Source organism: Myotis davidii, unplaced genomic scaffold (assembly GCF_000327345.1).
Source record: "Myotis davidii unplaced genomic scaffold, ASM32734v1 scaffold149, whole genome shotgun sequence".
NCBI classification, from domain to species: Eukaryota; Metazoa; Chordata; class Mammalia; order Chiroptera; family Vespertilionidae; genus Myotis; species Myotis davidii.
The window spans coordinates 3,718,365-3,730,883 of record NW_006352194.1 but is presented as its reverse complement, the minus strand read 5'-3'; the positions used below and the strand labels follow the sequence as shown (position 1 = coordinate 3,730,883).

Here is a 12,519-nt window from a genome sequence, read left to right as displayed (position 1 = left end):
ACGCTGCTCGGACGCGGGGACATCCAAACTCTCACTAAAAACTCTAAACCCTGTGCAGAACTGATGCTGAGAACGCCTGGGGAGGAAATAAAGCCCAAACCATCCCAGGACCAGCGTTAGAGCTTCACCAGCCCCCTTCCTCCCCGCAGCCGCGGGGGGCAGACAGCACTGCAGTGAGAAGGGAAACCACTTTGGTCTAGCTAACACTTCCAGCGAGAAGGGGCACGGGAGCATGTCCCTGTCTGAAGAAATCTCTTAAGAGTCGCTGACTCTACTCAACAACCTAAGACGACGGGGTTCCCTGGAGCCCTGAGCCCTTGATGCCCCGAGGACACAGGTGACTTAGGGGCTGGGGAACTTCCTGGCAGAAATAACGTACCTTAGAAATAGCCTGGTTTTTGCCCTAACTGGTTTGGCTCAGTGGATAGAGCATCGGCCTGCGGACTCAAGGGTCCCAGGGTCGATTCCGGTCAACGGACTCAAGGGTCCCAGGTTCGATTCCGGTCAAGGGCATGTACCGTGGTTGAGGGCACATCCCCAGTGGGGAGTGTGCAGGAGACGGCTGATCGATGTTTCTCTCTCATCGATGTTTCTAGCTCTCTATCCCTCTCCCTTCCTCTCTGTAAAAAATCAATAAAATATATTAAAAAAAAGAAAAGAAAGAACCTGGTTTTCCTTCTGTCCTCGTTTTAAAGTTTACCTGGCATCTCAAGGAAATACTCCTCAAAATGTGTCCTAAAAGCACTTGAGTGAACTTGGGAGGTTTCCAAGTGTCTCTAGTAAGAAAGAGGCTCGAGCTTGTATCCTACCCAGAGCCTGAGGATCAGCCTTGGTGGGCCAGGCAGGGACAACATAGGAGAGGGCAGGGCAGCTGCCAGAATACAGGCCATGCACCCAAGGGGCAGCCCCTCTGTCCAACCCTATGGCTGGGCATCTGGAGAATGAGCCTGAGTTCCGGCCAGACCTCACCCTTAAACTCATTCCCGGTGGGTCCTCCAGACCTCTCCTTCCTTTTCTCTGGTTTAATTCCAGGAGGAAGGTCTAGATAGAGCCCAAGGCAGGGAAGTCCAACATCCCTGCCCTCAGAGATGGTGAGTGGCTGGACAGCAGCCCAGCAAAGAACGCAGAACAGCAACGCCACCGCCAGCCCCACATGCCCCAAACCAGATCCCGTGCAGCGCGCCCTTCTCCCGCACGGGCCAAAGTGGCCCTGCCTCGCTGGGCTTCAAAACAGGCTTCTGGCGAGAGCCCTGCGGACCTGTGGAGGCGGGAGGCCAAAAGCATTTCTGTAAATCCTACAAAATTCTAGAACCGGGCACCTCTGACCTGCAAATGACGAGGCACAACTGTCCCCAGCTGGGCATCAGCTCACCTGGGACCCCAGCCCCAGAGAAGCCCACCTCCCAAACTTCAGATGCCCGTCGGCCAGGTCAGGAGCCATCCCTGGAAGCCAAATTCATATTTTAAACCAACTTAATGCTACAAACATAAAAAAAAGTGCTACCCATCTGAGACCCTAAGTAAACCTAGCTCCCTGAGGGTGGGGGGTATAGGCCTCAGACCACGGCCCCTGCTGCCTCCCTCCAGAAGGCACAGCCTCCCTCGGTTCAGCCCAGGTCGGGTGGGGGGACAGGGTGAGGGATAAAGACCTCAGAACCCCAGGTCTGAAGAGGTAACACAAGCCCTCTCCCCCATCAGCTGCTAAGTCTGGTTGCAACGAAGACCCCCCACCCCCACCCCTTCTGCATTCCTGTGACAAAAGGAGCCAACATGCCATCCAGCCCTGGTCACCTCTGTCCCCTGGGGGTTTGTGTGAGAGCTGAGGGGCAGAGGGGTCCTTAAAGAATCACCCCTTCAACAAAGAAAAAACAACAACAAAAACCAAAATCCTTCCAGGGAAGGGAGAGGGACGCCTGCAGCTAGAGGAGTGTGTGCTGGCGGTTCCCTGTCTTCATCTCACGCTTCTCCTCCACGTGCGGCCTCTGCCTCCCGGTCCTCCATGTAACACAGTCCCAGCGAGAGGCCAAAACGGAGGAGGGGCCTGCAGCAGCCACCGCGCTGCCCCACACCCTGTCCCTCTTCCTCAGGAGCACCCTGCCGTCTCCCTCGAGGATCACTTTTACATTCTCAGGCAGGGAAATAGGGATTCCACAGGGAGGGAGGCTCCTGAGCTGGCTATTCCGGTCTCCTCGGGAGCTCCAGTGCCACCCATGCTGGGACGGCTCCCTGGAACCATCTAGAATGAGGAGCCGAAGTGCAGTGATGTCCAGAAGCCTGGACAGGCGCTCAGGGGCCCCGCCCCCACGCGGCGGGGCGGCCAGGGAGCTGGCCTGCGTCCCTGGGAGCCCAGGTGCCGGGCACAGCAGACCGTGCTGGCCTGTCGGAGGTCTTACTGGAACCAGAACGCTGTCCCTGCTAAAACCCAGGGAAGACACGCAAACAAAACTCAACCTGAAATAAATACAAAGGCAGTAAGTGCTCTGCGATACACTGAGGGTCCGAATTATCCCCCAGAAGGCAGTGGCAGGGCCTTTCCCTGGACCTGGTCACCTCATCTGTGGCCCCTTCACATTAGAGGTCAGAGGTCAGAAGACTGAACAGGCCTTCCCAGGCCCAGCTTCCACTAGGAAGGACAGGACCCCACCCCTGATACGATCCTCACCCGTACCCTCCACAAACCCCCCGGCAGCTTCGGCTGGCAGGACGCGGGGGCAGGAAGGAGAGGAGACCCCGTGCCCTAAGGGTGGCATCTGTGTCCAAGGTCCCCCTGCAGGCAGAGGGCCTGTCAGTCTGCCCGTGAGGAGGTAGAGACAGTGGCGGAGCAGCTGGGGGCAGGCAGGGTCACTCAGTTAATCAGCAGGTCCCCAAAGTCATAGGAGTCGAAGAGGTCGCTGATGCCCTCACCCCCATCCAGGCCCCACAGGTAGTCATCTTGGTCCAAGGGCGGAGAGAAGCTGATGAGAGGGGAGCTGTCGGTCAGGAACTGGTCCTCGGTCTGCTGCAGAAGGGGCTGCGGCAGCTCCAGCATGCTGTCCGTGGCCTCCAGAGGGACCAGGGACGGTGGCGGCAGCAGGGCCTGCTGGGAAGTCAGCGATGGCACTGGAGACAAACAGACAGGGTTAGGACTGGCCCCCGGGCCCAGGAGCCTCTGGTCAGACCTCAGAGCACAAGAACAGCCCTCCGGTTCTCCGGATGACTGTGTAGGCTTCTCTTCTCTCCCACCCTGCCCCACGCCTCGTGGCCCAGGGACACCCTCCCTTCCCGGCACCAGCTCCAGCACCTGCCCTCCTCCCCCCGCACTATCCCCGCTCCTGGCACACACACTCCACAGGTGTACACCGTCCAGGAAGCTCCTCCTGCTCCCTCAGCAGGGAGAACACTGAGAGGCCACGTGGAAATGTGGAGAGGGACAGTCACGGCCCTGGCCCTGGCCCAGAGCTGGCTTCTGGGCGGTCCCCACCACCCACGGCTCCTTTTGGGCCTCAGGCTGTTAATCTGTACAACTGAGCTGAAAACCTTGCCCTTGCTTATGTCAGATGGTCCCCCACCTCTGCCCAAGGTCTCAGGGGACAATGAAGTGAAAGTAGTTTTAACTTTGGACAGCTGTGCACTTGTTGACAGTGGAGTGAGAAGGCAGACGAGGCAGGAGGGAGCACAGGGTGGGGCACAGGTCTGGAGTTGGAGATAGGCACTGGGAGGTGCCCGGAGGGACAGATGGCTGGTGCAGGGAGAAGCCCTGGTCCCCGGGCCAGGCCAGGACTCAGGAGAGATCACTAGAGTAGAGCTGGGAGTCTGGGTTATTGCCCAAGTTCTACCACCAACGTGCTGTGTGACCTTAGGGAAGTCACCGGCCCTCTCTGGGCTTCAGTTTTGTATGTAAAATGAAGGGTTGTGTTAGATCAGGGTCAGCAAGCTTCTGTAAAGGGCTGGTAGTATGTTAGGCTTTGCAGGGCACTTACGGTCTCTGTCAGTCACTTTCTTTCCCCCCCTATAACTCTCTAACAAACCCTTCTAGTGGCGGGGCCTTCACCGGTTCCCATTTCTACTCCTTCCGGACTCCCATCCTCCCTGGGAAGCCCGCAGGGGCCTCTCCTACCTCTTTCCTCCCTGGCAGCTGCCTCCTACTACTTCCTGCCACGTGTAGGCAGCTGTTCGCTGTCCTGTCCACATCCCAGCCAGGGCTGAGCCGTGATCCCCTGCCCTGATCTGTTCTGTGCCGTGTGGAGACAGCACTGGCCTAGGAATGTGGAGGCTAAGGTTCAAAGACACAGCTCTGTTGTCTCCCCGCTGGGAGGCCTGGGGCAAGTCACGTCTCCTCTCTGCCTCAGCTTATTATCTCTAAACTGGGAATAATAAAACCTACCTCAAGAACTGCTGCAAGGATAATGTAAGAATGGGTGTATCTGATACAGCCGTGGTTCAATGAACCTTAGATATTCTCGCCCAATAACATGTTGAGCTTTCCTTATAAAACCTATAGTTTCCACTTACTGTGGGCTCATTGAGTGCCGGGGCTTTGCTGTTAGTAGCTGTCACAGAAGCAGCAGTACTAGTGGCAGTGGCAGTAACAATGATAATAACAGCCATCTTTTATTGCTAGGCATAGCTCTAAGTGCTTTAGATTTATTAACTCATTTAATTTTCACAATGACCTATGAAGTAGATACTATTAATTACTAAGCCCAACTTACAGATGAGGAGATTGAGGCAGAGAGAGGTCAAATAACTTGTCCAAGGTCACATGGCTGGGTAAGTGGAGGAGCTGGGATTCAAACCCAAGCCCCTCTGCCCTGAAGCAGGGCTCAGCCAGCTAATGAGCAGTGAATGCTTTAGAGCAGCGATGGCGAACCTTTTGAGCTCGGCGTGTCAGCATTTTGAAAAACCCTAACTTAACTCTGGTGCCATGTCACATATAGAAATTTTTTGATCTTTGCAACCATAGTAAAACAAAGACTTATATTTTTGATATTTAAATGCCATTAGACAAAGAAAAATCAACCAAAGAAAATGAGTTCGCGTGTCAGAGGCTCGCCATCACTGCTTTAGAGTGTAGAGTGCATGCACACACGTGTGCGGGAGGACTACACCCCGGCCGCTGGGTGGCAGGTCGATACCCAACAAATGTTGATGTGGAAGAGGAAACCGAGGCCAGCTGCACTCCCCACCTTCTGTTCCTCTGGACAGGGGGCCCTACCTGGGGATGCCGTGGGTTCCAGGATCCCAGGGTTGGTGCTGCTACAGGGCTGGGCCGAGTCAGGAGTGGGGCTGAGGGTGGGCGTGGAGGAGACAGGCTCTTTGGCAGGGCTGTCTGGTTCCTGCATCTCCTCCGGGCACAAGTAGACTTCGATGGGCCCCTGCGTGCTCTTCAGATATATCTGCAGGTTTTCCTGGAGGAGGAAGAGAAGCCAGGTCATGGCTCTGGGCAGCTGCGCACTTACTCATGGGTCAGCATATACGGATGGACACATGTGAGCAAGCTCATCTCCTGAGCTGGGCCCTGAGGCCTGTGGTCAACATCTGCTGCTTCTGCCTGCCTGGCCCCCAGGCCTCTTCCCTTAGGGAGAAAGCCTGGATTTTTTCTGGGAAATCACTCTCCCTCCACTCGCGTCAGGAGGGAGCGGGAGGCAGCACCCTGCCCCAGCTCCAATGGGCGAGCCTGGGGTGCAGGATGAGAAAGTGACAGTGACTGTGCAGGATGGCACGTGACTCAGCTCAGTCCACCCAGCATCAGGCCCAGGACCTGGAAATGGAAGCTCCCTTCGCATGGGCTTGCTGAGCTGGTATTATGAACACGATCTCTGCTGCAAGGGGAGAGCCCACCTGGGAACTGAGTCAGCAGAGAATGGCACAGTGAGAGGAGGAGCATGAAGTGAACTTGGAGTCATAATGTGAGCCCCTGGGTCCAGCCTTGCCTGCAATCCACACTCCCCCTGGATCCGTCACTGACCTCCCCTCTCCCCTCGCACGGAAGCCAATTGGAATTCTCTTTCTGTTCCCCGTAAACCATGAGTCCTGATACCTGGCTTTCCCACCCCTGCCTCTTGTCCACCACACGCCGGCAGCCTAAGCCACAGCTGACTACACACCCGCCATTCCTGCAGCACCCTCCTTCCCCTACTCCACCCGGCAAACATCCTGCTCGATAACACTGAGATAAGTTCGACAGGTGATTAATAAACCTAGTGTGGTGATCACATTGTAAGGTATACCACTGTGGAGTCATTATATTGTACACCTGAATCTAACACAATATTTGTATACAACTACATATAAGTAAGTAAATAAGACAGTTTAAAAACAAAATCCTTTTAAAATATTTTTTTCTTGAAATATTAATGTTTATTGCATGTAACATATTTAAAATAGTTTTTCTTAAAATATTAATGTTTAACAAAAAATCCTATTCATTCTTTAGGACTCAGTTTAACTGTCACCACCTATGGGTGCATCCTCCAACTCTCCTTTCTCCTGGCCCTCAAAGCACATCTTCCATCTATAAATCACAGCATCCCTGCTTGCTTGGGTCTTGTCCTCTCTAGGTTCTGAGCTCCACTGAGATGGTGGGCAGGGCCTTATTTATCTTAAAGTTCTTCCATTAAACAAATTACTTCTTGAGCCTTTATCAGGCTATGAGTTGGACGTTTCTCACTCCTTATATAGCTCAGAAATAACCCACATGAGAGGAATGTACTTTTGTGGAGTTTATACTCTAATGGACGAAGCAGAACATAGTCATGTAAACACCAAGATATTGGTTATGAAGTCTGGGGGTGATCAGGGAAGGCTTCCTGGTGGAGATGATGCTCCAGTTGAGACGTGTAGGTATCAATAGCAGTAAACCAGGCAGAGAGAGGGAAGAGCATCTCAGCTGGAGGGAACAGCATGTGTGAAGGTCCTGCACTGGGGACGAACTTAGTGTGGTGGGGAAACTGCAGGCAGGTGGGTGGCTGAAGCAAAGACAGAGAAGAGGAGCAGCATGGGAGAGGAGGTTGGCAGAGTCAGAGCAGAGAGGGCGTCCTGGGGAGTGTCAAGAATTTTGGTCCCTGCCCCTGGCTCAGTTGGTTGAGCATCATCGGTGCACTGAGAGGTCACTGGTTCAATTTCAGTCAGGGCACATGGGAGCATGCAGGAGGCAGCAGATCATTATTTCTCTCTCTCTCATTGATGTTTCTCTCTCCCTTCCTCTCTCTCTAAAATCAATTTAAAAAAATAATGATTTTGGTCTTTAATCCAGGGTCTTTTAATCCAGGACAGCATGGTTGGCATGAAAGGATTACTGTGAGTACTAATGCTGCTGTGTGTGGGCACACGTGCATGTGTGCAGAACCACAGGGGCTGGTGGGATGCAGAGAGAAACCAGAAACAGGTTTTTCTCAGGTCAGAATCTGTTGCCCTTTCCAGCTTCTGTCATTTCTGCCCCAGTTCAGAGACCACCAATCCTGCCGTGGGTACCAGCACGGACTGGGGTAGCTTGGGGCTGAGCAGTGCCTGGGACAGAGACTGCAGAGCTTCCCGGCACCCTCCTCACCCTGCTCGCCACCAAATACTTCCCCTCTCACCTCATTCCTGTCGGGCACTTCCAGTCTTGTCTGCGGAGGGGCCTTGACAGCGATCACTGTCTGTTCCTTAAAGGTGCCGATAGCACGGATGTCCTGGTAAGTCACATAGGCCAGTGTAGGGGGCAGGAGAGTTAAGGAAGTCAAAATTCACACCCCAGCCCACCAGGCAGGGATCCGATCCACTTCTCCTAAACCTCTGAACATTTTTTTCTCACTCCTTATATAACCCCAAGAAGTAACCCCAAACTGTAACCTGTTCTTTTAATATCATAAGTTACCTTGGATCCCTTTAGGAAGCAAATGAGGATATAAATCATTTTTTTTAAATGCTGCCTTTTATCAGGTTTTATATAACAGGCTTCATCTCTCAAACTAGAGAGCGCAGGAAGATATGTATTTTTTCCCCCTTTATAATCCTGTCTTTATTGCACTTGCTGGTTTTCAGTAAGGAGATGTTCTTATTTATTTAAAATTTTCACAATGCCTAGCATCTGTCCGAAAATACAAAGCCATATCCAAAAACCAATTAGATGGTGAAACTATTTGGGGAGAATGTATGAAAGGCCTTAGCAAAGTCCATACTCTGTGACCTCATCATTTCAAATCTAGGAATCTGACCCAGGGAAATAAGTTTTAAAAAAATAGGACAATGTTCTATATGCAAAGGCATTCATCATTTTGTTGCTTCATAGGAGCAGAAATCTAGAATAGATCTAAATGTCGATTTTAGGCCTTATCAACAAACCAGAGTGTAATCTGAGTAGGATATTCTCAAACAAACTATTTTAAATATGAGGTTAAACCACATGAGATTGCTGTTTTTGTAGATAAAAAATGGTTCAATATCAACAATTTCATGTGGATCTACCACATAGTTAGGAGGGATTTGTAATTGATAAAAACTGTCTATGGTAGTATACTAAGGGGAAAAAAGCAGGATATAAAGTGTTATGCACAGCAGTCACACACTATCCTATATAATAAAAGGCTAATATGCAAATCGACCGAACATCGGAACGTCCAGTTGCTATGTTGTGCACTGACCATCAGGGGCAGATGCTCAGTGCAGGAGCTGCTCCCTGGTGATCAGTGCTCCCACAGGGGGAGCGCCACTCAGCCAGAAGCCGGGCTCATGGCTGGCGAGCGCTACGGCAGTGGCAGGAGACTCTCCCGCCTCCATGGTAGTGCTAAGGATGTCTGACTGATGGCTTAGGCCCGCTCTCCATCCCCCAAGGGCTCCCGGACTGAGAAAGCGTGCAGGCCAGGCTGAGGGACACCCCCCCCCAAGTGCATGAATTTCATGCACCGGGCCTCTAGTATTTAAATAATACACAATCTGTGTATGCTTAAAGAACAAATGTTATGGTGGCTGTTATTTCTTTCCTCCTTTTTGCAGATTTAAAGAAATGTACTTGTCTTACTTGTACTATGAGTAAATAACTTCAACAGAGTCAAGAAGAAAAGCCACCCAGAAAGGAAAAAGCAGATATGCCAGACCCCAAGGGAGGTATTGTATCAACTCTGGATAGACATAAGAGCTTGCAACAGGCCCGGCCCCCTGACAACCTTCTCCCAACCAAAGAGGATATTTCTTGTTGGCCTTGTCCTCAGTCAGGTGCTTGAAGTTCAGAGAGCAGCTCTGGATGAGCTGGTCCAAGGCCTGCTCCATACTCATCAGCTCCTTCAGCTCCTGTCCCAGCTGCTGCTGCTTCCCAGGCCGGGTGGGGTCTTCAAGTGCTCCCCTGCCTCTGGGAACAGAGCAGCCCCCCAGTGTCAGTCTTATTGCACAACCAGGGACCCCAACCTGAGTACTGCTGCGCAGAGCTGCAGATGTGCGGATGGTGTAGAGCCTCAGGATGAGGCCATTCTCATGGTCTACAAAGGGTGCTCCTGGGTTGTGCAAACCAGCAGCGCTGTCTAGCTCCCAGGCGGCTGCTAGGAATTGAACCGTGATGTTTGAGGGTTGGGCTAGGGAAAAGTAACAAGTCAGGGCATTACCTCACTTGTGGAGGGCTTTCAACTCTGTCCACCCTCGCCCCAGCCTCTCTCATATGGCAGGGAGCTAGAATGACCTCAGTCCTCACCCCCCTGCCTGGGTTCTCTTAGGGTTCATGCCAGGGGCTGCAGGTCTGCTCTTCAAGACCTTGTAGCAGTGAGGAGAGGAGCCTGGAGTTCTCATATCTCTGAGCTGGAAGGAGTCTGGGTTATTAACTCTCAGGTCCCTGGGGACTTTCCTAAACTAGAAGAGGGAAATCTTGGGATCCCTGACTCAAGAGAATGCAGTCCTCCAAGGCCTTTACACATCCTAGAAAGCATTCTCCACCCTATGCCTGCCAGCACTCCTAATATTGCTCCAGCATATACACCTGTTCTTCCACTCTGCTCTCAGATACACTGGCTCCGCCCACAACGTATAAGCCTATTGGATATTGCTCTTGGTCCACCCCTGCCGCTTGTGCCCATTGGATGCTGCTCTCAGCCCCACCCCTGACATTCACACCCACTGGATATTGCTCCTGGCTCGACCCCCAGCACGTGCAGTCATTGGTGCCACCAGCCCCAGCCCAGGCACTCACACCCACTGGATGTTGTTCTTGGCCTTCTTGCGAATCAGCTGGATGCCCTCCAGCACGTTGGTGATGTCATAGATGCGCCGCTTCTGCACATCCAGCACCTCAGCAGCCCAGTTCAAGTCCAGGACCCCATCCTTGGACTCACTCAGGAGGTAAATGAACTTCTTGGTGAGCAGCCCCAGTGATGTGTCGTACCGAGTCTTCTCCCCGGGGGACTTGGGTGCTAAGGAGGAAAGGGGCCCGGTCATTGCTCAGGGAGGGCCTGCCTGGGGCGCCTCCTCCAGTGACCTGGACCCATTCAGTACCACCCTTCACATGAGTACCCACTTTCCACTGTGAGGCAGGGGGTGATTCACTACCATTGTCCAAACTGGAGCCTGATACCTCCGGAGGGAAAGGGATTTGCTCACGGTCTCACAGTTAAGGGCAGTGTCAAGGCTAGAAACCAAGTGTATAACCAAGTGTAATTTGGTGTATAATCATCCCCATTTTACAGATGAGAATACTGAGGCACAAACAGGTTAAGTCACTTGCTCAGCTCACTCGGCTAGAAAGTGGCAAAGCTGGGATATAAATCCAGGCAGCCTGGCTCCAAGTCTTCCTTCTTAACCATTACTCTATCCCGCCAGTTATGTCAGGAATTTGGAATTAGGGTAGGGAGGAATGACCAGTTCGGACTTGAGAACATTCTTAGAGGCTTGCCTTTTCTTTCCGTGTGCAGCCCAGTGGTTATCTGAGAGGAATCAGTCCTACAATATCGAATGGGGCAGGTTCATGAAAAGGTCCCTTTCTTAATGAAGCTGATGTCACAAGACACCACATCTCAGCTGCAACATCTTAAACCACAAGAGAACTTTTGCAATAAAATGACTTGCAAGTCATATAGCAAGTGGATGTCAAAACTAGTCCAGGAAACGGAGTTTTAGAGAGTCTCAGATTCCTCTAGAACAGTGGTTCTCGACCTTCCTAATGCTGCGACCTTTTAATACAGTTCCTCATGTTGTGGTGACCCCCAACCATAAAATTATTTTCGTTGCTACTTCATCACTGTAATTTTGCTACTGTTATGAATCATCATGTAAATATCTGATATGCAGGATGTATTTTCATTGTTACAGATTGAACATAATTAAAGCTAGTGATTAATCACAAAAACAATTGTAATTATATATGTGTTTTCCGATGGTCTTAGGCAACCCCGGTGAAAGGGTCGTTCGACCCCCAAGGGGTCGTGGCCCACAGGTTGAGAACCGCTGCTCTAGAAGGAGACTTTAGAATCCCTTAACACATAGAGGACAAGTGTTTGGCACACAGGCTGCTTTTTCAACCGGTGCACGTAGGATCCTTTGAGAAAGAGCTCTGGGCACGTCTACCAATCAATTGGGAAGGAAACCTTGTTACTATTCCTGCTCTAGCTGTACCTCCTTTCACAGGTGAGCCAACCATAAGGTTCACAGAAGAGGAGTGGCCGGTCAGGTCAGGGCACAGCCCTGCCAGGACCCCCAAATTCCTGACCCTCATGCTTCCCACCCAGTCACATCCCTTCTTCATTAGGTTTCTGTCCCCCAAATTAGTGTTCTCTCTACCACAGGTGCGAAAACTCCCACTCTCACCAGAGCACTGACTGCAAATATCGAGGCGGGAAACCTCTCCTCTGGATCTCAGCCTGAGGTGGCCCGGGTTGGGTGAATCCGAGCTTCACTCCCCTTTGCCCCCCTTAGTTAGCTCTCTGTCTGCAGGTGGGAGGAAGACCCTGCTCCTCCCTGGGCTGGATTCTCTCTTTTAGAAAAAGTCAGACTGAATTAAATACAAACAAAAATGGTAAGTTCCCAAACAAATCGCTGGTCGTCATGTTTGGAACCCGAGAGCAGTGTATAGTGTGAGAGAAGCAGGACAAGACCAGGTGGTCGTCCGGGCTCCACTTACCAGCAGTGTGACCTTGGGCAAGACACTCTAGCTCTGGGTCTCAAGTTGTTTGATCAGTAAAAGAGGGGTGATCCTACCTACCTGGCAGGACCCAGCGAGAGAACACACCGGGAACCGTTGTATACACCAGGAAGTGTGCGACAAATATTCCTCCTGATGATTTGGGCAGGGCGGCTGCCCTCTGCCCCTGCCCACCCCACCCCACCCCTGTCTCCTGAGTCTGCCCCCAGATGCCCCATCAGCAAACTTACTTTTAGGGCTGGGGAGGCCATCCACTCTAATGAGCTTCCCCTTGGGAGTCTGGAATTCCAGGACCGCCGGCCTCCCGATGCCCTCCAGGTCCAGCTTCCTTTTGGCCTTGGAGAGAGATGGGAGGGAGAGACAGAGTTTGAGAATCATTCCTCCTCAGTCTTTTCCCAACCTGGGGCCAAAGCACTGAGGCCAGCAGCAGCCACTCCTGC

At 52.1% G+C, this 12,519-nt stretch overlaps 1 protein-coding gene across 1 annotated transcript in view; it reads right to left on the bottom strand.

The window, feature by feature from the left end:
* Positions 1-624: 624 nt before the first annotated feature.
* The window catches only part of E2F2 (E2F transcription factor 2), a 29,822-nt gene continuing 17,927 nt past the window's right edge, over positions 625-12,519 (bottom strand). The window contains exons 4-9 of the mRNA XM_006777658.2: positions 12,310-12,415; positions 10,136-10,355; positions 9,149-9,307; positions 7,560-7,674; positions 5,195-5,387; positions 625-3,099 (exon numbers count right to left, since the gene is read on the bottom strand). Of these exons, the coding sequence (XP_006777721.1) occupies positions 2,846-3,099; positions 5,195-5,387; positions 7,560-7,674; positions 9,149-9,307; positions 10,136-10,355; positions 12,310-12,415 (1,047 nt within the window). The 3' untranslated portion in view covers positions 625-2,845. The remainder of the gene's footprint in view (positions 3,100-5,194; positions 5,388-7,559; positions 7,675-9,148; positions 9,308-10,135; positions 10,356-12,309; positions 12,416-12,519) is intronic.